This window comes from Portunus trituberculatus, chromosome 41 (assembly GCF_017591435.1).
Source record: "Portunus trituberculatus isolate SZX2019 chromosome 41, ASM1759143v1, whole genome shotgun sequence".
NCBI classification, from domain to species: Eukaryota; Metazoa; Arthropoda; class Malacostraca; order Decapoda; family Portunidae; genus Portunus; species Portunus trituberculatus.
Window position 1 is genome coordinate 38847416 of NC_059295.1, and position 22500 is coordinate 38869915.

Genomic DNA, 22500 nt, shown 5'->3' on the forward strand with positions numbered 1-22500 from the left:
GGACGTGTTCGGCAACCTGACCATCAAGCTTCAGTTTACGTTCCCCGGGGAGTACAGCCCTCACCCTCCACACCACGACGTGCCAGACAACTTCACTGATGTTTTTGAAGAGTTTGTTGAGACTGTGAGTCTTCATGGCGCTGGAGTTTTGTGGTCTTTTGTCCATCTAGTGACTGAGTAATTCCTCTAAGTGATAACATGTCTAGTATGTTATGTTAGTTAGGACATATGATTTACTGTTATTTTCTAATCTGAATTGCTGATTAGTTTTATTTTCCAACGTCTGTTTAGTCTATTTCAAAGTTCACCAACTCCATTGATTCATAACATTCTTACGGTAATTTGGAGTTCAAGAAATAGCATTATGTATTTTCCTGGAAACCAAAACATCCTTTATCGAGTTTTACTTTCATAGAGCATATAGTTTCATTAGATTAGAATGAAAAATTGTATTCTCTTTCTCTAACTTAATAACCATGAAAATCCAAATACATTCCTAACAAGCCAACTAATCAACTGGCTATCTTTAGTTACAAACAAAATCTGACCAAATGATGCCATTTTTCCATCAGTTCCGAGGCTACTACCCCTTCGCGCTGCCCCTCGAGAAGGTGAAGGAGAAACTGGGTGGCTCCACGGACCTGCAAGGGTCTACGGTGCGAGTGTGGGCCGCCGCTGGAGACTCCTTCGGGTGGCAAGTGCAAACGGGATGGGCGTTGGCGCGGCTGGTGGAGGATGAGGCTAAGGTCGTCTTTCTCGGGGACCAGCCGCTTATCTTTCATCCCGGCATGCCCATCACAGTGCAGGTGAGGGGCTGGTGCAGTGTGGCGGGGAGGGCTTTGGTTAAGGTTATCAAATCTGCAGGTAAAGAGAAAGAGAGAGAGAGAGAGAGAGAGAGAGAGAGAGAGAGAGAGAGAGAGAGAGAGAGAGAGAGAGAGAGAGCGCTGGAAACAAAATATCGTGATTAAAACAAGTGAATAAATAAATATATTCGACTCTCAAAGTTGTTTACCTGGGTTGATAATCATATAAAACTTTACACAGATGCATTATTATTTGAGTTGCTCCCAAAAAACTGAGTGTGTGTGTGTGTGTGTGTGTGTGTGTGTGTGTGTGTGTGTGTGTGTGTAAATATATATATATATATATATATATATATATATATATATATATATATATATATATATATATATATATATATATATATATATATATATATATATATATATATATATATATATATATATATATATATATATTCATTCATTTATTTATTTATTTATTTATTAAGGGTATAAATGGGCAGGAGCTTTTCTCTCAAACATATTTCATTAAAAGTGATGGCAAGCTCTGCATTTATTATTTTTTTCAAGGTAATTTTCTCTATACCTTAGCAGGGTTTTATATTCTTTTTCAAGACAGCTTATGGTTTGGCCGTAGCTAACCATAAACAGTCTTCAAAAAGAATGTAAAACCCTGCTAAGGTATAGAGAAAATACTAAAATATATATGCAAATACTATATAATATATATATATATATATATATATATATATATATATATATATATATATATATATATATATATATATATATATATATATATATATATATATATATATATATATATATATATATATATATATATATATATATATATATATATATATATATATATATATATATATATATATATATATATATATATATATATATATATATATATATGTGTGTGTGTGTGTGTGTGTGTGTGTGTGTGTGTGTGTGTGTGTGTGTGTGTGTGTGTGTGTGTGTGTGTGTGTGTGTGTGTGTGTGTGTGTGTGTGTGTGTGTGTGTGTGTGTGTGTGTGTGTGTGTGTGTGTGTGTGTGTGTGTGTGTGTGTGTGTGTGTGTGTGTGTGTGTGTGTGTGTGTGTGTGTGTGTGTGTGTGTGTGTGTGTGTGTGTGTGTGTGTGTGTGTGTGTGTGTGTGTGTGTGTGTGTGTGTGTTTACATGTTAATAATAAGTTGCGCTTGCGTATTCGTTGAGCGTCATGAGAGTGGCAGGCTGGGGTGGGGGTGGAGCATGGACAAGGAAGGTAAGAGGGGTGGACTGGCCAGGGTTGCTGATGAACTAGAGGAACCTAATTTTTAAAAATTTGTTTAGTAGATTAACTTCAAAATGTACCTCCTGGAGATTACCTGACATTCACGGGAATTAGAATGGCAATAGTTAGTTCTCATGGATGTCTATAGTAACCTAGAAATGATAATTACAGAGAAAGTGGCAAAGAATAATTTTAATGAATTTCAGGTAACTGATTAATGTGAAGGCAGTGTTAGTAATATGTTGTTGATAATACCTGGAAAGATATGACTCGGTTTAAAATACCACAAAAAAAAAAAGGAAAATCACCGGAGAATGGAAGTTAATATAATTTTGGAGAAGAAAAAATAACCTGAAATGCAATAGTGTGTTATGATATGCAGCAGGCAAGTTGTTTTATGACTAGTTTTCTGTGCTGTCTTCCAACATTTACCACCGTCATTTTTTTGTGTATTTTCTTCCTACATTCGACGATTAAGAATTCACTTCGTCACATCTTACATCCCTAACACTTTACTATTACTGTAACACCCAAACACCATCCATCTTTCCAGTCATCTTGTACCACCTTGCTCCATTCTTATTAACGACACACTGCTCTGTCTTACACCAAGCCGGGATATCCCGTCAAAACTATTAGTAAAAGAATCAGCAGTCTTTTTTGTCTCCAGATTACTGATGTTTTTATATTGTTTCGAGGCCTCACCTGAGTGTCTAACTCAAAACATACCGCTGCCTTGATAACTCTTCATTGGAATTCAAGTAAGATTTTCTCTGTACTGTGCTTCAGGTGTTCGCTACGTACCAGGATGACCACCCGTTCGAGGAGGAGGAACTGTTGGGCAGCAAGATCACGGTCACCATCTCTATCGCAGGGGGGTCCACGCAGGTATGTAGGTGTGCGTCCTGATATCATTAATGTGCTGCAGTGAGATGTATCGGTGTCCAATGAGATTCTGCTGCGTCACTTTACCTAATTAGATCTACATAGGCTTGGATTCGAGTTTATTTCAGTCAGGAGTCGCTTCCCAGACACAAACAGACAGACCCCAAATAAGGGGTGTCAGATGGATGTCAGTAATCCGTAAGCAGTTGGATTCAACGATACCAATTTTTATCAGTCTTATCCTGGTGATTGGTTTGCAAAAACTGCACGGCTGATTATCACTAGTTAACTCAAACGAGGAAAAGAAATCGCTCCCGGGAAGCAATTAATAGATAAATGAATAAATTAGAAGAAATAGATATATGATAATAGAAATAATAGTACGAGTATGTAACAATAAGTTGGTATGATTATATAAAAGGACGCGGATAGCATCACTATAGCTCCATATGTATGTGTGTGTGTGTGTGTGTGTGTGTGTGTGTGTGTGTGTGTGTGTGTGTGTGTGTGTGTGTGTGTGTGCCGTCCATACAAAACTGAAAACAGACATGGAACATGGTGTATGGAGTATATTTCAATCTGTATGCCCTTGTGAATACGGATTGGGAGCGAGCGGTTGGTACACAGAGCCCGATTAACAGCGATCACGTACAGGATTGAGGACTGACTGTGGGGACGGAAAGGTTAAAAGCTGCGGATGCACCTTTTGATACTGAACACGAGCAAGAACATGAAAGAAAAACAAATAAACAACAAAGGATATTCTTCAGCGACAGCAGCAACAACAACAATAAGAGAAGGAGCAGAGAGAAAAAAAAAAAAAACGAAGATGAAGAAAAAGGGTGCTTATTCAAACCTCTGGTCAGGGTTCACATCCACTTCCTTGTGTATAATGTTCTTAAATCCTTGTACTGTACATACGTGCTTAGATCATTCTCTTCCTACCTCTCTGGAACTATTACAACTGCTACTATTACTATTACAATTTTCTATACAGGCAGCGCTACTACTCTCATTGGCAGGTGGAGGAGATAATGATGATGATTCTTTCCTTAATTCTTATTTCCCTGTAACCACTATTACAACTGCTGCCATTACCATTACCATTCTTTAAAGAGGCATTGCTAGAACTCTGATGGTCTCGCCAGGTGGAGGAGATGATGGTGTGGGGAGCGGAGCTGGCGGAGACCAAGGGCGTTGGGCAGGTGACTTTCGATATCCCGGACACCGCTCTTAATTTCAAGGTGGACGCCAGGTGAGGAGGATGGTGCTGGTATGATGGTGGTGGTGGTGATGATGGTCGTGGTGATATTTGTACTGTTCCTGCTGCTACGGTTACTGTTACCACCACTACTACCAACAACAACAACAACTACTACCACCATCACCACTACTGCTGCTGCTGTTGTTACTGCTGCTGCTACTGCTGCTACTACTACTACTACTACTACTACTACTACTACTACTACTACTACTACTACTACTGCTACTACTACTACTGCTACTACTACTACTACTACTACTACTACTACTACTACTACTACTGCTACTACTACTACTACTACTACTACTACTACTACTACTACTACTACTACTACTACTACTACTTCTACTACAGTAAAAGTGCGAAACTTCGGAAGGCAGCGGAACACAAGTTTCTAAATATCGAATTTTCCGAAGTCTTAGCGATGTATTGTTTTATATAAGTGAATAATCTATTGTTGGCGTCGTATGGGCGTGGAAATGGGCGTGAGTGAGGAAAAACGTGAGAAAAGATGATAAGACTCCTACGGATGCTTTGTTGACGGAGGCCGCGGGTGTGGAAGAAATAAAAAAAAACAATATTTTCTTGTTTTTTCCTCACCATAGGCATATTTCTAGATGCACATGGATTCAGGGTAGCTGCATTAGTGTATAATCGGTGTATGGACGCAGAATGGGTGCATCAATAAGCGTAGGAGGGAAGAGATGAACAAAAATTATGAACATGAAAAGTATGTTTGGGGGAGAAGGAAAGAGGAGGCAGATATTAGAAGACTATTTTAGACTATCATATCTTAATATTATCGTGGTGATACATGCATGGGAGATGTGTGGGTGTACAAACTATCTATCTATGGACGCAGTATGGAAGTATGAGAACACGTAGGAGTAGGGTGTGTACAATCACAAACTCAAACCAACGCCACTGAATAAACACACACGCAGTGTTGCCATAGTGTTGCCATACCCTTGCCTTTTTTTATTTCTATGCTTTTTAATAATTTTTTTTTTTTGTAAATTTAGCATTAATTGGTCAGCTTAGAAAATTCCGAAGTTTCTGGCTTTCCAAAGTTTTGAACTCCGAACTTTAGGACTTTTACTATACTACTACTACTACTACTACTACTACTACTACTACTACTACTACTACTACTACTACTACTACTACTACTACTACTACTTCCCTGACTTTCCTGGCACTCTTCGACCACCACATACTCTTAACATTCAGTGTTTTCCTCTTCACTGTTTATTTTGTAGGATGGTACATGTGATTTTATTTTGCGCCGATTATAACTGTCTTTGACCTATATTCATAGACACAATTCTCACAACGACTATTTTCAAAGACCACAGAGATAACTAGCTTGGTTCTCAAGATGATTCTGCTGTTAATGACGTAGAAATCTTGTTAATCAGTCACTAGAACCTTTAAAACATTTTTAAAAGCCCATATCATCTTAAATAAAGTATTCTGAAAGTAGTGGAGGTGCTGGCATTAATGTTTCAGATTTCTTTTAGTTCTTAATCACGCCATCTTCAAACCTTATCATTGTTTTTCTTTTTAATGTTTTCCTTTTCTAATTAAGTGGTTTATATATTTCTTTCAACTCTCCATCATCACCTCCCTTCGTCCCAGCACTCTTATCGCCACCCATCTTGTTCCTCACCTCCATCACAGTCTGGTGACGGGCAGCGGTCTGACAGCCTCCTCCACCATGGTCGGCCAGATACAACACTCCCCCAGGAACCGTCACCTTCAGATCGAGACGTCCACCCCTGACGCCGCTCCAGGACAATTCATCACCTTACACGTCAGGAACAACTTCTATATGGAATACTTCAATTTTGTGGTACGTGTGTGTGTGTGTGTGTGTGTGTGTGTGTGTGTGTGTGTGTGTGTGTGTGTGTGTGTGCGTGTAATCAATCAACAAGAACACCAACACTTGCTTATTGTTAGCACTCGTTTACTCCCATTGTCTAGCCACAGATATCCATTTTTTCCCTCTCTTATCCCTATCCTCCTTCACCATATCAACTTATTTTCTTCTCTCACATGACACCATATGACCGTGTTGTTGTGGTGTCATTCATCCATTAACACTGAACCATCATTTTAGAGAGCAGCACCCTTAGTCACTTTTTAGTCTTAAAATCCCAAATCAGCCAGTCACTCACCTCCCGTCCCCCCCCCCTCATCAGGTCATCTCCGAGGGCGTGTTAGTGTACAGCGGGCGTGAACCTGTAGGTGACTTGACGCCACCCACCATCACTACCTTTGCGCTGCCAGCCTCCGCCGAGATGGCCCCAGCCGCCCGCATTGTGGTGTGGACTGTGACGCAGGACGGCCAGCTGGTGTCCCATGCCATCGCCGTTCCCGTGAATCCCTTAGGGCGTCACGAGGTAATGTAAGGAGGCGCGGGAAGGCATTCCTGTAGAGTGTAGAGGAACTTAGCGTTTTAGGGTGTTAAAGGTGTCCAAGAGAAGGTGCTTAGGAGGTCTTCGATGTAGAGGAGTGGAGCATAGTATGGTGTTCAAGGTGTACAATAAAGATAGACTATCGCAGCTTCGTAAAGTTCTGTGCATTGAGTAACTCCCTCCATGTCACTGCTCGTACCCGCACAGGTGGGCATCAGATGGAACGAACACAAAGACCACTCCGGCGGCAGCGTGGAAATGAAGATGCTGGGTGAGGGTGGAGCCTTCTTCGCGGTGTCGTCTATGTGGGAGGAGACGCACCTCATGGACGCAGGACATGAGCTGGACCGACCCCGCATACTGACGGAGATGATGAGGCTAGACCAGCTGCAGGACGTGATGGCCATGCGGCGGGCCAACACCTCCGTACCGCACCTGCGACGTGCCTCCACGACAGACAGACAGACAGACAGAGAGACAGACAGACAGAGAGAGAGAGAGAGAGAGAGAGAGAGAGAGAGAGAGAGAGAGAGAGAGAGAGAGAGAGAGAGAGAGAGAGAGAGAGAGAGAGAGAGAGAGAGAGAGAGAGAGAGAGAGAGAGAGAGAGAGAGAGAGAGTAGTAATGAAAGGAGTACCTCTACACATACACATATCAATCATATCATAAAAGACACCACGCATCATAACACACTTTCTTCTTTTTACGAAGATCGCGTGACGGGGCCGGAGCGTGGATCAACTTCTTCCCCACCTCTCTGGCTGGCCCAGACGCCCCCACCACCTTCAACTTCTCCCATCTCATAGTGCTGACTGATGCTGATCTCTTCTACCACCCGCACCACGCCTCAGGTGAGCTCAGCAAGGGGAAGGCAGTGAAGTGATGTCAGTGTTCAGAAGGTTTCGGCCACTGGCGACCACTGGCATTACTTGGCGATTGTGGTCATTTGTTCCAGTATGTGTGTGTGTGTGTGTGTGTGTGTGTGTGTGTGTGTGTGTGTGTGTGTGTGTGTGTGTGTGTGTATGTGCATCCTTTGAGTATTTTATGATGTAAGATGTAGTACAATGTAAAATAATTAAAGTAAAAAAACATATAAATCAATATCTGAAATGCTATTATGAACATCTTTATCTACTAGAAGTCAAACAGACCGTACTGCTATTGTTATATTTTGCTGTTGCTGTAACAATGTTGTAGTAGTTGTAATAGTAGTAGTAGTAGTAGTAGTAGTAGTAGTAGGCTAGACTTCAGTCAGTGCAGTAGTAGTAGCAGCAGCAGATCTCCAGCAGACCAGTAGCTATCCTTCATGACCTAGTAGTGAAGTAGCACTCTGTTAAACTTTCCTCTCCGTTGGGCTCCTCCGACCACAATCTAATTTCCGTTACCAGTTCTATCACTCCAGTGCAGCCTCAGGACCCGCCTAAGCGGAGGTGCTTCTGGCATTTTAACTCTGCTAAGTAGTAGTAGGGACTTCGGTGAAACCTTTGCTGTCGGCCTTGAGAAAGCCTAGTAGTAGTGCTGTAGTAGACGGTCACTGTTCTTCCCTAAAACTATCAACAGTGGTGTTCCACAGGGTTCTGTCCTATCACCCACTCTCTTTCTATTATTCATCAATGATCTCCTAAATCTGACTCAATGCCCTATCCACTCCTATGCTGATGATACCACCCTGCATTATTCAACAGCGTTCAACAGACGCCCAACCCAACAACAATTAAATGACTCAAGGCGAGATGCTATAGGACGCCTAACTTCTGATCTTTCACTTGTTTCTGATTGGGGCAGAGAAAACCTGGTTTTGTTCAATGCCTCAAAAACTCAATTTCTACAACTATCTACTCGACATAACCTTCCAGACAACTATCCTCTCTTCTTCAATAACACTCAACTTCCCTCTCCTCTACATTAAACACACTCGGTCTATCCTTCACTAAAAATCTAAACTGGAAATTTCACATCTCTACTCTTGCTAAATCAGCTTCCAAGAAGTTAGGTGTCCTATGGCGTCTTCGTCCAGCTGCTTGCTCTGTACAAGGGCCTAGTAGGTGGAATCTAAAGCTTTTCGTCTTATCAACTCTTCTCCTCTAACTGACTGTCTTGATTCTTTAAGTCACCGCCGCAATGTTGCATCTTTATCTGTCTTCTACCGCTAGTGTCTGTATTTCCACCTGCCTATGACTTAAACTCTTTCAAAGAGGAGTGTCAAGACACCTCTTACGTTAACTGGACCCTCCTTTTAGATTTTTTGTTTTTCTTTCTACTTTCCTCTTAACAGGGCCTGGCAACCAGCGGGATTTTTTTTTCCAACACTTTGTTTGCCCTTGGCCAGTAGCAGTAAGTAGTAGTAGTAGTAGTAGTGGTTGTAATAGTAGTGATAGAAGTAGTAATAGTATTAGTGATAGTAGTAGTAATAGTAGTAGTAATAGTAGTAGTAGAAGTGGTAGTAGTAGTAGTGGTCGTAGTAACAGTAATATTATTATTAGTAGTGGTAGTGGTAGGAGTAGTAATAGTTGTAGTAATAGTAGTGGTACAAGAAGTAGTAGAGTAGTAGTAGAAGTAGTAGTAGTAGTAGTAGTAGTAGTAGTAGTAGTAGTAGTAGTAGTAGTAGTAGCAGCAGCAGTAGTAGTAGTAGTAGTAGTAGTAAGCAATTGTAGTAGAGATAATGGTTGTTAGTTGCACCTCCATCTCAAGTAACACGTGTCTCTCGCCTTCCCTTCACAGAGGCCCCGGACTGCAGCCCTGACCAGTTCAAGTGTCTGACCGGCGGCTGCTTCTCCATGGACGAGCGATGCAATGGGGAGTTCTTCTGCTCAGACCACTCTGACGAGGCAGGATGTGAGTGCTGACTTACCCTCCTGGTGTCTCCTGCCCTCAGTGGTCTGCTACTCGTCTTCCTTGTTTCCCTTGCCTGCAACTCATCCTCTTTTCTTTATTATATGTTATTTTGTTATTTTTTGGATTTTCAGCATTGTCTTCATTTCTTTATTCCTCCTCGTTTCCTTTTTACCCATTCTCTTGTTCCTCTTTTTTTTTTTATACCATGTGGGGTTTTCACGGGAATTTATGGGCTAAAGGGGATACTTTTTTTGTGGTACCTCCTATCTCAAAGCCCACCCGCTAGGAAACCGTTGCGTTCATCAAACTTTACTGCTGTTCCTTTTTTATTATTAACTTGTCATTATTTTTTGCAATTTATATTACTATTACTGTTATGACTACGAATATTAGTACTACAACTGCTGCTACTATTTCTACTGCTGCTGTTACTGCTACTACTGTCACTACTGTTCCCATATATCATGTTATCGATGATTCTTATCTTAAACTATTCATATTCTTCTTTATTTATAGTTCTTGTAGGCTTTGATTCTCTCTCTCTCTCTCTCTCTCTCTCTCTCTCTCTCTCTCTCTCTCTCACGCACACACACACACTAACCCTCCCCTTCCCTATCCCCCTGTAGGTCCTGTTGAGGTGGATCCCATGAAAGATTTCCGCCTGTACCGTCTGAGTCGCCTGAATCGCTTCTATGATCCCATCGACGGTGACTGGGCGTGGCAGGATGTGCGGGGCCTGGGTTCGGAGATCCAGGTGTTCCCGATCCCCAAGCGGCCGCAGACGTGGGTTGTCTCCATGTTCGCCGTCGGGAAGGAGCTGGGTCTTGGCGTCATGCAGGAGAAGATACAGGTGTGTGTGTGTGTGTGTGTGTGTGTGTGTGTGTGTGTGTGTTTCACTGTTTGATTTGCTGCAGTCTCTGACGAGATAGCCAGACGTTACCCTACGGAACGAGCTCAGAGCTCATTATTTCCGATCTTCGGATAGGCCTGAGACCAGGCACACAACACACACCGGGACAACAAGGTCACAATTCCTCGATTTACATCCCGTACCTACTCACTGCTAGGTGAACAGGGGCTACACGTGAAAGGAGACACACCCAAATATCTCCACCCGGCCGGGGAATCGAACCCCGGTCCTCTGGCTTGTGAAGCCAGCGCTCTAACCACTGAGCTACCGGGTGTGTGTGTGTGTGTGTGTGTGTGTGTGTGTGTAATTCACCTCGGTCGTCTGCTGGTCACCCAGCCAGTCTTCCCCATTACGGAGCGAGCTCAGAGCTCATAGACCGATCTTCGGGTAGGACTGAGACCACATCAACACACAACACACATCGGGAAAGCGAGGCCACAACCCCTCGAGTTACATCCCGTACCTACATATTTAGTGCTAGGTGAACAGGGGCCACACATTAATAGGCTTGCCCATTTGCCTCGCCGCTTACCGGGACTCGAACCCGGCCCTCTCGATTGTGAGTCGAGCGTGCTAACCACTGCACTACGCGGTGTGTGTGTGTGTGTGTGTGTGTGTGTGTGTGTGTGTGTGTGTGTGTGTGTGTGTAGTGGGTAGATGGTGTTCTTTTATATGATGGTGAATAGATAAAAGAAGCTGATATCAGACAGTGTGGCTATAAAGGGTTCTGTTTTTTTTGTCCGGATTTTCCTTAGTATACACTTTACTAGTATTATTTGCACACGAGTTGGAATTTAGTTGGAGAAGTGTCCTAAATATGGTAAAAGTGCTTTGGACACCTATTAATAGATTGTAACCCATTTATATTTTCTTACAAGTAAAAAAAGAAACCTAGAAAATCTGTAAAGCCTACGCTCGCACCAGTCGAACTTTTACCTCTTCATTTCCTCTTTCCTCTATCAGTTTGACTCCGCGGGGCCGTTCATGATCACGTTAGAAGGTCCCTCGGTGGCGCGCCAGTGGGAGCAGGTGGGGCTGCGGGCGTGTGTGTTCAATTTCCACCACAGCAAGGTGGGCGTGCTGTTGACGCTGCCGGAGTCCCCAGACTACCGCTCCGTGCTGGTGGAAGAGGACGGCGTCGTCACTTCATACAAGCCTCGCACTGCCACGGGGGAGCGACAGCACATCGTCTGGGTGAGTGGAGAGAGAGAGAGAGAGAGAGAGAGAGAGAGAGAGAGAGAGTGAGAGAGAGTGTGTGTGTGTGTGTGTGTGTGTGTGTGTGTGTGTGTGTGTGTGTGTCTGTATGTGTGCGTTCGTGTGCGTGCACGCGTCTGCCCTTTCCCCACTCACCCCCTATTTCTCCATCCCTGCAGCTGGATGCCGGGGAATCGCGTGACGTGCACATCCCCATCGTGTTCACGCGCAAGGGTACGGTGGAGGTGGAGGTGATCGGCTCCACCATGATGCAGAAGGACTCGGACAGTGTGGTGATTGAGGTGAACGCTGAGGTGAGGCCCCGAGCTGAGGGAGGCAGAGGGAGAATGAAGAGAAAACGGATAGTTACTTAAAGGCCAGACTAAAAATCAGGGAATAGGAAGCTGGAAAGACTGCACGAGAGAAGTGGAGGGGAAGGATAAAAATTATTTGAGAGAATAAATCAAAGGAAAAATATAAAAATGGAAATTGCGGTCAGAAAGCAGATAGACGTTGCTTGGTTTCATTTCTAAAATATTATCTTTCTTTACTTTTTTTCTCACACAGACTCACTCGATGTGTATATCCATCCCTCAGTCTCACTCATGCTTCTTTTTTCTTCTGTTACCTACTTGTACATTTGTTTGCCACTTTCCACGCCATTGGTCTGATTTTATATCACTTCAACATTTTCTCTTTCATTTTCACTCATTGCTTTTTTTCATCGTGTATCACTATATTTCACTGTAGCTGCTTTCCGCATTATTTGTTTTTAATCCTCTCTCTCTCTCTCTCTCTCTCTCTTCAGCATTATACAACATTTTTTTCACTCCCTTTTTTCATTGATAATTCTCCCTCCCCCCACTCTCCCAGGGCGTGTCCATCGGCAAGCACACCTCCATCCTGCTGGATCTCAAGAATCGGGCGCTGGTGTACGAGTTCCTGGATATTCAACTGGACGAGGTGCCGGAGATCCCTTACTCCCTAGACCGCCGATACATCTATGACACTCCCGCCGGCCACATCTCAATCACTGGTATGCATATTTATTCTTTCCTTAATTGTTTATTCGCTCTGATGTAAATGTTTATGTAGGAGGCAGATTGTAGAAATGTCGAAGTATAAGGAAGATCAGCTATAACATGAACGTAATGGTTTGAGTGTGTTGAAAGTGAAATGCTTAAGAAAAAGATCAGTATGAAATGTGATGAATTGTTCTATGGTCTGTGCTTATTTATGTGTGTGTGTGTGTGTGTGTGTGTGTGTGTGTGTGTGTGTGTGTGTGTGTGTGTGTGTGTGTGTGTGTGTGTGTGTGTGTGTGTGTGTGTGTAAGAGTATTTTTGCTCGTGTATTTTTAGGTAGGTAGCCACTCACTTCTGACTATCCTGTATGTGTGCTTCTGTGCAGGGGACGTTGTGGGCCCGGCATTCCCTGAGGTGCCCGTGAACAGCGCCTCCCTCCTTGGTCTGGAGATGACGGGAGCCGAGACCGCTGCTTATAATTTCGCCGCTAATCTCTGGACGCTCCACTACCTGCGCCTCACCAACCAGCTGCAGTCTTCGCTGACCTACCGGGTGTGTATTATTTCCGGTCGCCGGCTGGTCACCCAGCCTGCCTTCCCCATTACGGAGCGAGCTCAGAGCTCATAGACCGATCTTTGGGTAAGACTGAGACCACACCACACTCCACACACTGGGAAAGAGAGGCCTTCTCGGTTGTAAGCTGAGTGTGCTAAACACTACACTACGCGCTGTATGTGTGTGTGTGTGTGTGTGTGTGTGTGTGTGTGTGTGTGTGTGTGTGTGTGTGTATTCAACTCCCACGTTGTATGGAATAAATGCACTTGCCAGTTTCTTTTCTTACAAATAGTTTCCCTTCATTGACCTCCTGTGTTCCTTCCCTTCTTCAGGTTTTGACGGCGGTGAATGTGGAGTACGCCGCCATAGCTCGCTATCAGGACGAGAAAGGCGCCTTCAAGATGTGGCCCGACTCTGAGCCCAGCGTGTGGCTCACTGCCTACATCTTGCGCACACTGTGGCTCGCTAACTTTCAGGTGAGGAGGCGGCGAGGGTCCAGAGAGCAGGTTGCAGGAAACAGGAGAAATAGTGACACTGTTGCTGCTTTAGTTGATTAAGGAGAAGCATACACAGCAAAAGAGAAATACTATTGAAAGAAAGGAACCTTAGCATTTTGACAGATTAATTGTTATCCACTAATTTTTGGTGCTCTTCTCGTTCAGGATTATATACAAATGAGTCAATAATGACTGATGATTCTGCCATGACAGACTCCCAGCATAGAGGAGAAGGGAGAAAGAATGATATAGGGTTGAGTTTGGGAAGTGTGATGGGGACTGCTTTAGTTAGCATTGCAGAACAATGCCATGTTGCTAACTACCGCGTATCCGTGTGTGTGCAGGACTGGGAGAACCTTATCTACATCGACCCTTCAGTGGTGAACCAGGCGACGGCGTGGATGCTGGAGTACCAGATTCACAATGGCGCCTTCATCGAGACCCCTAACTACACACATCCACTGGACTCCAAGACCAATCCACCGGTGAGGCCACAATCCTTACAGTCTCACTTTAAGTTATCCGCCGTCCTTAGTTAGTGGCGTTCCCACACTTGGCTTGAAAATGACTGAATCACTGCCAAAACTGTTTCTCTTCTCCCATCTCTGCCAGTTTAAATTTGGAGCTCTGGAATAATAAGAGTTATGTTTGTGATACCAAAAAAAAAAAAAACTTTATGGATGATTCTCACTACTACTGTTACTACTGCTACTAGTACTACTACTATTACTATCGATGTTGTTACAGCTACGACTACTATTACTATTAATGAAAATAGATAAATAACTAAGTATGTATCAAGTGTTTGTGATGTTTCTTCGAAGCTTACAGTATTTTTCACCAGCATGCTTACTATTCCTATCCATTCTTCACGTTTTTAAATTTTTCGGTCCCGAAAGATTTCACTTTCCATTATTCCTTCCCTTTTCTTCTCACTTTCCCCACAGCGTGACCGTGTTGTTGTCGTGCTAAAATCAGTGAGTTAATTTATCAATCCCTCCTACAGCCGTACTCAAGGAAGAATTACAAAAGGGCAGCGTGCCTCTCACTGCTCAGGTGGTGCTGACGCTGGTGGCGGTGCTGCCCTCTGTGAAGGGGAACACGCGGGCACGAGTCAACATCGCCAAGGCCAACGCCATCCGGTGAGGAGCACTGTACTTACTGGGGAAAGATAATGGGAAGGTATATGGGAGATATTCAGAAGATTAAGCAAAAGTTGGAGATACGAACGAAAAAATGAGGGAGTGAAAAGGGAAAAGGAAAGGAAAATAATATTGCTTGGAAGAGATTAAGAAGGCCAAGCAAGAGTTAAAGAAAAAATGGGAAAGAAATGTATGAGGGAATGTGATGGAGGAAATTGGAGAAATATTGAGTAAAAAACTAAATAAGAGTAAGATGTGTCTGCTGTGGAAATAGTACGGCTAACCTTCCAAGTCTTGCCCCGCCAGCTATCTGGAGCAGGAGCAGGGACGCATCACTGACCCTTACGAAATGGCGCTGGTGGCGTGGGCGCTCACCAAGGCAGATTCGTCCAAAAAAGAGAGTGCTTTCAGTCGTCTCCACAACATGAAGAGAGAACACGGTAAGAACACGGAATTGGAAGAAAAAAAAATAGTAATTGGAAAGAAAAAAATGTTCTTTGTGTCTGTTAATCTTTGTATCTCTGCGTCTTATGTTTATATTCATGTTTGAAAATCATTATCCTGCAGTAATTGTTATTTTTCACCGTTTTCTTCCTTTTCAGTCTCATTTCTTGTCTTTTCATTATAACATCTTTATTATTTCTTTTGTGGTATTTTCTTTGTGTAGCTTACGTCTTTATCTTCTCCAGTGATCGTTTTATTATTTTTTTTTCGTTCCTTCTGTCTCTCCTCCCTCGAAGTCTTTTTCGGACATTGCATTCCCTCCAATCTAGTCTTACTTTCACTGTCAATCCCCGAGCTTTACATTACCTTCTGCTCGTGCTCTTTCAAGCCTTAACAAGTCTCCTTCATTCAGGCAACAAAATCTACTGGTCCCGAGAGCCTATTTCCTTCAACAATTTGGTGTACGAGGATAACCAGAGGCCTTTCATGCTGCCGAAGGACGACCAGAAGTGGGACGCACACGCCGTCGAGACCACCTCCTACGCCTTGTTGGTCTACGTGGCTCGCGACGGCATCGGCATTCTGCAGGAAAACATCGTGCGCTTCCTGGCCGTTATGCGGGAGCTGGACGGCGGCCTCATCTCTACCTTGGTGCGTGTAAGAGGAGGGAGAGGAGGAAGTGCAGTGGTATGGAGAGACGAGGGTGGGGGAATTGTAGTGATTGTTTAGACTGATTTATATTGAACATGAGTTGAAGATTTTGATGTGTTGTAGTGTTTTCCTTAGTCATTTGTGTGTATCCTTATAATGAAGTGGTGCTAATGATATATAGTTATGTGATCTTATGTGTTTGGTTATCTAATTTACTTATCCGTATTGATATTTTTCTTTCATCTTTGTTACTTAAGTTCTTTCACGCTTCCTTATGTTCAATACAACTGTATCTTGTTTGTTTCCATATCTTTTAACACAGACATTCAATTCTTATCTTCTTTTCTTTCCTTTCTTTAATTTTCATTACATTTTTGCATTGTTTATCACCATCTGTTTAATATCAGGACAGTCCTTGCCTCTCTTCATTTCATTCCCTTTCCTCACATTAAAACTTCTGGTCACATATGCGTACTTTCATTCCTTTCCACCTGCCGTCTTCAGTCCATTCCTCTTTCCTCTCTGCCTCCCTACATTCCACACCTAAACCCTCCATGCCTCTCCAGGACAGCGTGATGGCGATGGAGGCTCTGGTGGAGTACTCGTACAGGGCGCGTCTCAGAGACGTGACGGACATGCGGATCACCATCGAACACTCCTCTGACCCGAACTTCACTGTGGACGTGCAGATTGACAACACCCAGCGTCTGGCGGAACTCAGATCCTTTGATGTGAGGCTCAGGAAAATGCAGGGAGGGTAAATGAGGGAGGAAATAGTGTTTTTTTTTTTATTACGTTTAATATGTGCAAGGAATATATATATATATATATATATATATATATATATATATATATATATATATATATATATATATATATATATATATATATATATATATATATATATATATATATATATATATATATATATATATATATATATATATATATATATATATATATATATATATATATATATATATATATATATAATTTTTCTGAATTCTATACCCGATGATTAACAATATTAGGGTACTGACAGATTGTATGATGGGCAATACAGGTGTTTAGCAACGTATGAGGAGGAATAAGACAAGATTACACAAAATAACCAAAGAACAACATTCCTTTACATGTTTGTGTTGCTGTTCGGAAGACAATTCAAAATAGTTGGTATAGAGATATAAATGCACAACTTATTAATGAGGAAGGAAAAAGAAAAACGGTATCATTAATGGTAATGTCTGATAAGGTAGTAAAATTGAGGTATAAAGTAGACATAATTGATGAGGCTTGCTATGATAAGTGACCATGTTGTGAGCATTAGTACCAGCCGCTCCTTACTCTCCCTCATGCAGCTGAACAACATCTACGGGCACATCAGCGTGGTGGGGCACGGGTCAGGACAGGCGCTGGTGCAGCTCGACTACAGTTACGGTGTGGACTTGGCGCATCAGCTGGACTTCCCTCCTGTGAATTCCTTCGAGTTCAGTGTCTACTCGCAGTTTTATGGACGGAACAACTCTCACCTTCGTTTCACTGCCTGTCAGAGGTAATAAGTATGTGGGACTCCTCCTCCTCCTCCTGTACTCGATTGGATTTTAATAAGTAATATCTGTAGCTTTTGCCATTCCATTATTTTCGATATTGAACAAGTAAGCGTCTTCTATGTCCCTCTTTTCTTCCTTTTCTCCTCGCGTGTTACCATCAAAGAATATAAAAGAAAAGCTGAGCAGGCAAGAAAACAAACACCAGTAGCCATAAGGATGCCAAATGGCGCTAGAATAGTCCTTGGTTGTTCAGTCATGGTACTTAAGTCTTTGTCCTGCCAGGTGGACCTATACGGAGGAGTCCGAGACGAGCGGCGTGGCGGTGGTCGAGATGCACCTCCCCTCAGGCTATTATGTGATGCAGGACGACCTCATCCGCCTGGTACAGTCCCGCCAAGTGAGAAACCTTCGCTGGGCCTACCGCACCACCACACAAGTCAAGTTCTTCTTCAACCACGTGAGTACTTGTGTGTGTGTGAGAGAGAGAGAGAGAGAGAGAGAGAGAGAGAGAGAGAGAGAGAGAGAGAGAGAGAGGTGGAGTATAACGACGCTAATTGATATATATGTTCTAGTACATTAATTGACCATCGTTTGTGTTAGAGATCCATCAATAATTTCATAACTTCTGAATTTATGTATACTATTTCTTAATTACTTGATCGATTCCTTTAAGCTGCACATTAATAAACCAAAGAAATTATTTACTGATTGACTGACTGATTAACTGCATATTTTTCTTTTTATCGATACATATTTTCGTCTTTGTATCTATTAACGTATTGCTGTCCTTCCCTCCCTGTGGCTGTCACTCGTCATGCGCCCTCCAGCTTGACACCGAGGAGACCTGTGTGTCCTACGAGGTGGAGCGCTGGCACCCCGTAGCCAACCACTCCCGCTATAACATGGCTAGAGTGTACGACCTCTATCAGCCAGGCGAGTAAGAGTAGTTGTAGTGGCAGTGGTAGTGATGGTAGTATAGTAATAGCAGATGAAGAATTGTAGTAGTATTAGTATTAGTATTATTATTAGTAGTAGGAGTAGTAGTAGTAGTACTAGTACTAGTAGTAGTAGTAGTGGTAGTAGTAAGAGAAGGAGGAGGAGGAGGAGGAGGAGGAGGAGGAGGAGGAGGAGGAGGAGGAGGAGGAGGAGGAGGAGGAGGATAAGGAGGAGGAGGAGGAGGAAGAAGAAGAGGAGGAGGAGGAGGAGGAGGAGGAGGAGGAGGAGGAGGAGGAGGAGGAGGAGGAGGAGGAGGAAGAGGAGGAGGAGATGAAATAGGAGGAGGAAATGAATGCGTATTTACAAAGAAGAAAAGAATGAAACAAGAAAAAGTAGTAATTAGATTCGTGGGAAAGTTTACTGATTCCTGTATTAACGTTCTTATACTAGTACTATTTTCATCACTCTTCTTCTTCTTCTTCTTCTTCTTCTTCTTCTTCTTCTTCTTCTTCTTCTTCTTCTTCTTCTTCTTCTTCTTCTTCTTCTTCTTCTTCATCTTCGTCTTCTTGTTCTTGTTGTTGTTGTTGTTGTTGTTGTTGTTGTTGTTCTTATTATTGTTATCATCATTGGTATTGTTGCTGTTGGTAATGAGGGTGTTTGGTGCACAGAGCGCTTCAACATGACGCTGATGGAGGTGTACCCGCTCTACGATCTCGACCTGTGCGAGGTGTGCGGCTCTTACCAGGTGAGTCATTATCATTATTTATTTTGTTATTATTATTATTATCATTGTAATTATTATTATCATTATTATTTTTATTATTGTTATTGTTATTGTTGTTGTTCTTGTTCTTATTCTTGTTCTTGTTCTTGTTCTTATTGTTGTTCTTGTTCTTGTTCTTTTTCTTGTTCTTATTATTATTACTAATATTCTTGTTGTTGTTATTACTATTATTATTGTTATCATCACCCTCATCATCTGAAAAATGCTACAGCTAATACACACACACACACACGCACACACACACACACACACACACGGCCCGGTAGCTCAGTGGTTAGAGCGCTGGCTTCACAAGCCAGAGGACCGGGGTTCGATTCCCCGGCCGGGTGGAGATATTTGGGTGTGTCTCCTTTCACGTGTAGCCCCTGTTCACCTAGCAGTGAGTAGGTACGGGATGTAAATCGAGGAGTTGTGACCTTGTTGTCCCGGTTTGTGGTGTGTGCCTGGTCTCAGGCCTATCCGAAGATCGGAAATAATGAGCTCTGAGCTCGTTCCGTAGGGTAAAGTCTAGCTGTCTCGTCAGAGACTGCAGCAGATCAAACAGTGAATTACAGTGAATTACACACACACACACACACACACATACACGTAAATAGAAACTAGGCAAAACAACTGGTCTACGTTCGCGAGGTGTGTGTGTGTGTGTATTATTTTTTCCTGAAGTAATAATTCTCTCTCTCTCTCTCTCTCTCTCTCTCTCTCTCTCTCTCTCTCTCTCTCTCTCTCTCTCGCCAGTGCCCATACTGCCCCTTCTACAGCAACGCGCCGCCCCAGTCACCGCCAACCCTTCTGGTCCTGCTGCTCCTAGTGCTGGCGCTGTTCCTCAGGTCAGCGACGGACGGTGACTTCTGATTATGTCAGAAAGAAGGTGGAGAAAGAGGAAGCAGTTTTGTGACTTGTGCCAACGAAGTAAAGGCGGCGTCACACTAGCACTTTTCCGTCTTCTTCTTCTGTCAATTTTCTGACGACTGTCAACTTTTGCAGACGGTGGCCGTCACACACAAGCTTGCTTCCGCCTTTGCCGCGCTTGTCGATTGTAAACAAACATGGCTCCTCATTCACCCCAGCAAGCCGCGGCTTTTTTGCACCTTATAATGTAATCAGCTGTTCTGTGATCCCAAAGGCAACGGTGACCTCTAATGCTCTCTATGAGAAATTCGTCAGTGTGTTTTGTCCACTGCTCATCTTGGCCAGCTACTTGGAAGTTGCCTTGAAATATTCAAAAGCGTCGCACATTCGCACTCCCAGGAAATGTACACAAACAACTGAGGAACTTTTCATTGCTAGGCTAGAAGAAAAAAAAAAATGTATACAAATATATATTCATCAACTCATTTAAATTTCTTGTCATGATAATAGCATTCTTCCGTTTAACAAAAAAATTTTTTTTTTAATAAAAGTGTTGATTAGAAACCATAGTTCTTATTTTGACTAAAAATTGGCGCTAGACGAAAACGATGCGTTCCGTCTGACTCAAGACGACGGAAAGAGTTGACAGAAGAGTAAAAAGACGACGGAAATCGCCTGAGACGACGGAAAAAGTGTTAGTGTGACGCCGCCTTAAGACAGCGCTCACAACTGCTGCACCGTGAATATGTGACAGTGGTGGTTGTTTCTGCTTATCAGTAGTTTTCACATGTTTAATCTCAAGGAAAGTATGCTAAGGAATAGGTACTACTCCTGTGTGTGTGTGTGTGTGTGTGTGTGTGTGTGTGAGAGAGAGAGAGAGAGAGAGAGAGAGAGAGAGAGAGAGAGAGAGAGAGAGAGAGAGAGAGAGAGAGAGAGAGAGAGAGAGAGAGAGAGAGAGAGAGAGAGAGAGAGAGAGAATATTTGTGAACTTTAGTAATGATCACTGTATCAGTGATAAAGGGAGACAGGGAGAGGCAGAGGAGAGTGCTGTTCATGTACCTAATGTCACTGTTATTGCTAACTTTGTTATCGATGTTACTAGTGCTAGTTTTACCTTATAGTTAGTAAAATTTCCATCGTATGATTTATCTTCTGAACGGGAGCTTTTTGTATTGTCTGATTTTCCTTTCGTATTGTCATATGGGAAACCTGAGCAAACCTCCTCCTGCCTCTCCGTTTGTCCAGCTGTCCGTCCGTGTGTGTCCGTCCAAATGTCTACCCGTCCATCCGTCAGTCTGGCCGAGGACGTACGCTTACCATGTACCATGTTGAGCGCGCCATGTTTTTATATCACCGAGTAATTATATAGATGAGATGAATACCATAATAATAAAAATGAAAGTACTTTTGTCGCTTGTATACGACAAAGCGCTGAATTATATGCTATATGCCATTTACTATCCATATATTTTCTTAAATATATTGAAAATTATATATTTAATAATGCACGGTTTTGATACTCTGTAAGAAAATAGATAAAACTATATGCATATACGATGCTTATATTTCAAGCATGACCATAATTATTAATCGTCCCTTTAGCTTCATATATCCTTGATCTGAAGCTGGTAGCGAGTGAGTGAATGAGTGAATGAGGCATTTGTGTGTGTGGGTGGGGGGGGCGGGGTTTCAGTTCTACATCCCATTGTGCTTTTTATCATGACCCCTGAAAACGGCATGCTATGAGAATAATGTCTGGTGCTTTAAGCTTCGGGCTTTGAGGGAAGAAGCCTTGAGCACTGATCTGTTGCCCACATCACTGGAATATCCGGGATTAGGTTTTGCTCCTGATCTATTTGGTTTCTGCTTTCATACAATTTACTTTATAGCCGGTGATCAGACGGTAGGCGTAGGGAAGGCTATTACTTAGAGATCACTTTCATCTGGTTGACCATGAATTTCTAGTGTTTAGAGCCTCGCGAGTGAGAAGTGAAGTCCATACTCATTTTTGTAGTGCATTAATTAATTTGTATTCTATTAACGTTATCTCAGAAAAGTGCTTCCCAAACTTTTGCCCTACGTGACCCTTTCAGTAGTACCAAATCTACTTTGACCACATCTTTTTAAGCGTTCTAAAAACACATTAATTTCAATGGCCCAGATGTTTCTAAAAGGTTAATCACAGCAGAGAGAGCAATAAAAAAATAAATTTACTAAAGTTTGTCAATATTTATTAATGTTTATTTAAAGTGATTGATTTCATGTATTTTAATGAGGAAAAATATTTGCTTTTTTTCCTTATAGTAGTTGAACTCTCCGAAAAGAGCTCATAAAGAAAGAGAGAGAGAGAGAGAGAGAGAGAGAGAGAGAGAGAGAGAGAGAGAGAGAGAGAGAGAGAGAGAGAGAGAGAGAGAGAGAGAGAGAGAGAGAGAAAGTGTGTGTGTGTGTGTGTGTGTGTGTGTGTGTGTGTGTACTATGTTTATC

General features: G+C 42.6%; 1 protein-coding gene across 1 annotated transcript in view; it reads left to right on the forward strand.

Annotated features, from left to right (window-relative positions):
• Nucleotides 1–20082, forward strand: part of LOC123516938 (CD109 antigen-like) — a 142396-nt gene extending 122314 nt beyond the window's left edge. The window contains exons 8-32 of the mRNA XM_045276728.1: nt 1–124; nt 573–806; nt 2873–2971; nt 4117–4223; nt 5913–6084; nt 6434–6634; nt 6857–7101; nt 7356–7498; nt 9369–9482; nt 10109–10332; nt 11356–11586; nt 11766–11900; nt 12460–12622; nt 12994–13160; nt 13496–13639; nt 14005–14177; nt 14698–14802; nt 15109–15242; nt 15659–15897; nt 16464–16628; nt 17256–17449; nt 17730–17904; nt 18275–18380; nt 19052–19128; nt 19903–20082. The exon at nt 1–124 is cut by the window's left edge and continues 83 nt beyond it. Coding sequence (XP_045132663.1) covers nt 1–124; nt 573–806; nt 2873–2971; nt 4117–4223; nt 5913–6084; nt 6434–6634; nt 6857–7101; nt 7356–7498; nt 9369–9482; nt 10109–10332; nt 11356–11586; nt 11766–11900; nt 12460–12622; nt 12994–13160; nt 13496–13639; nt 14005–14177; nt 14698–14802; nt 15109–15242; nt 15659–15897; nt 16464–16628; nt 17256–17449; nt 17730–17904; nt 18275–18380; nt 19052–19128; nt 19903–20019 — 3988 coding nt within the window. The 3' untranslated portion in view covers nt 20020–20082. The remainder of the gene's footprint in view (nt 125–572; nt 807–2872; nt 2972–4116; nt 4224–5912; nt 6085–6433; nt 6635–6856; nt 7102–7355; nt 7499–9368; nt 9483–10108; nt 10333–11355; nt 11587–11765; nt 11901–12459; nt 12623–12993; nt 13161–13495; nt 13640–14004; nt 14178–14697; nt 14803–15108; nt 15243–15658; nt 15898–16463; nt 16629–17255; nt 17450–17729; nt 17905–18274; nt 18381–19051; nt 19129–19902) is intronic.
• The last annotated feature ends 2418 nt before the right edge of the window (nt 20083–22500 follow it).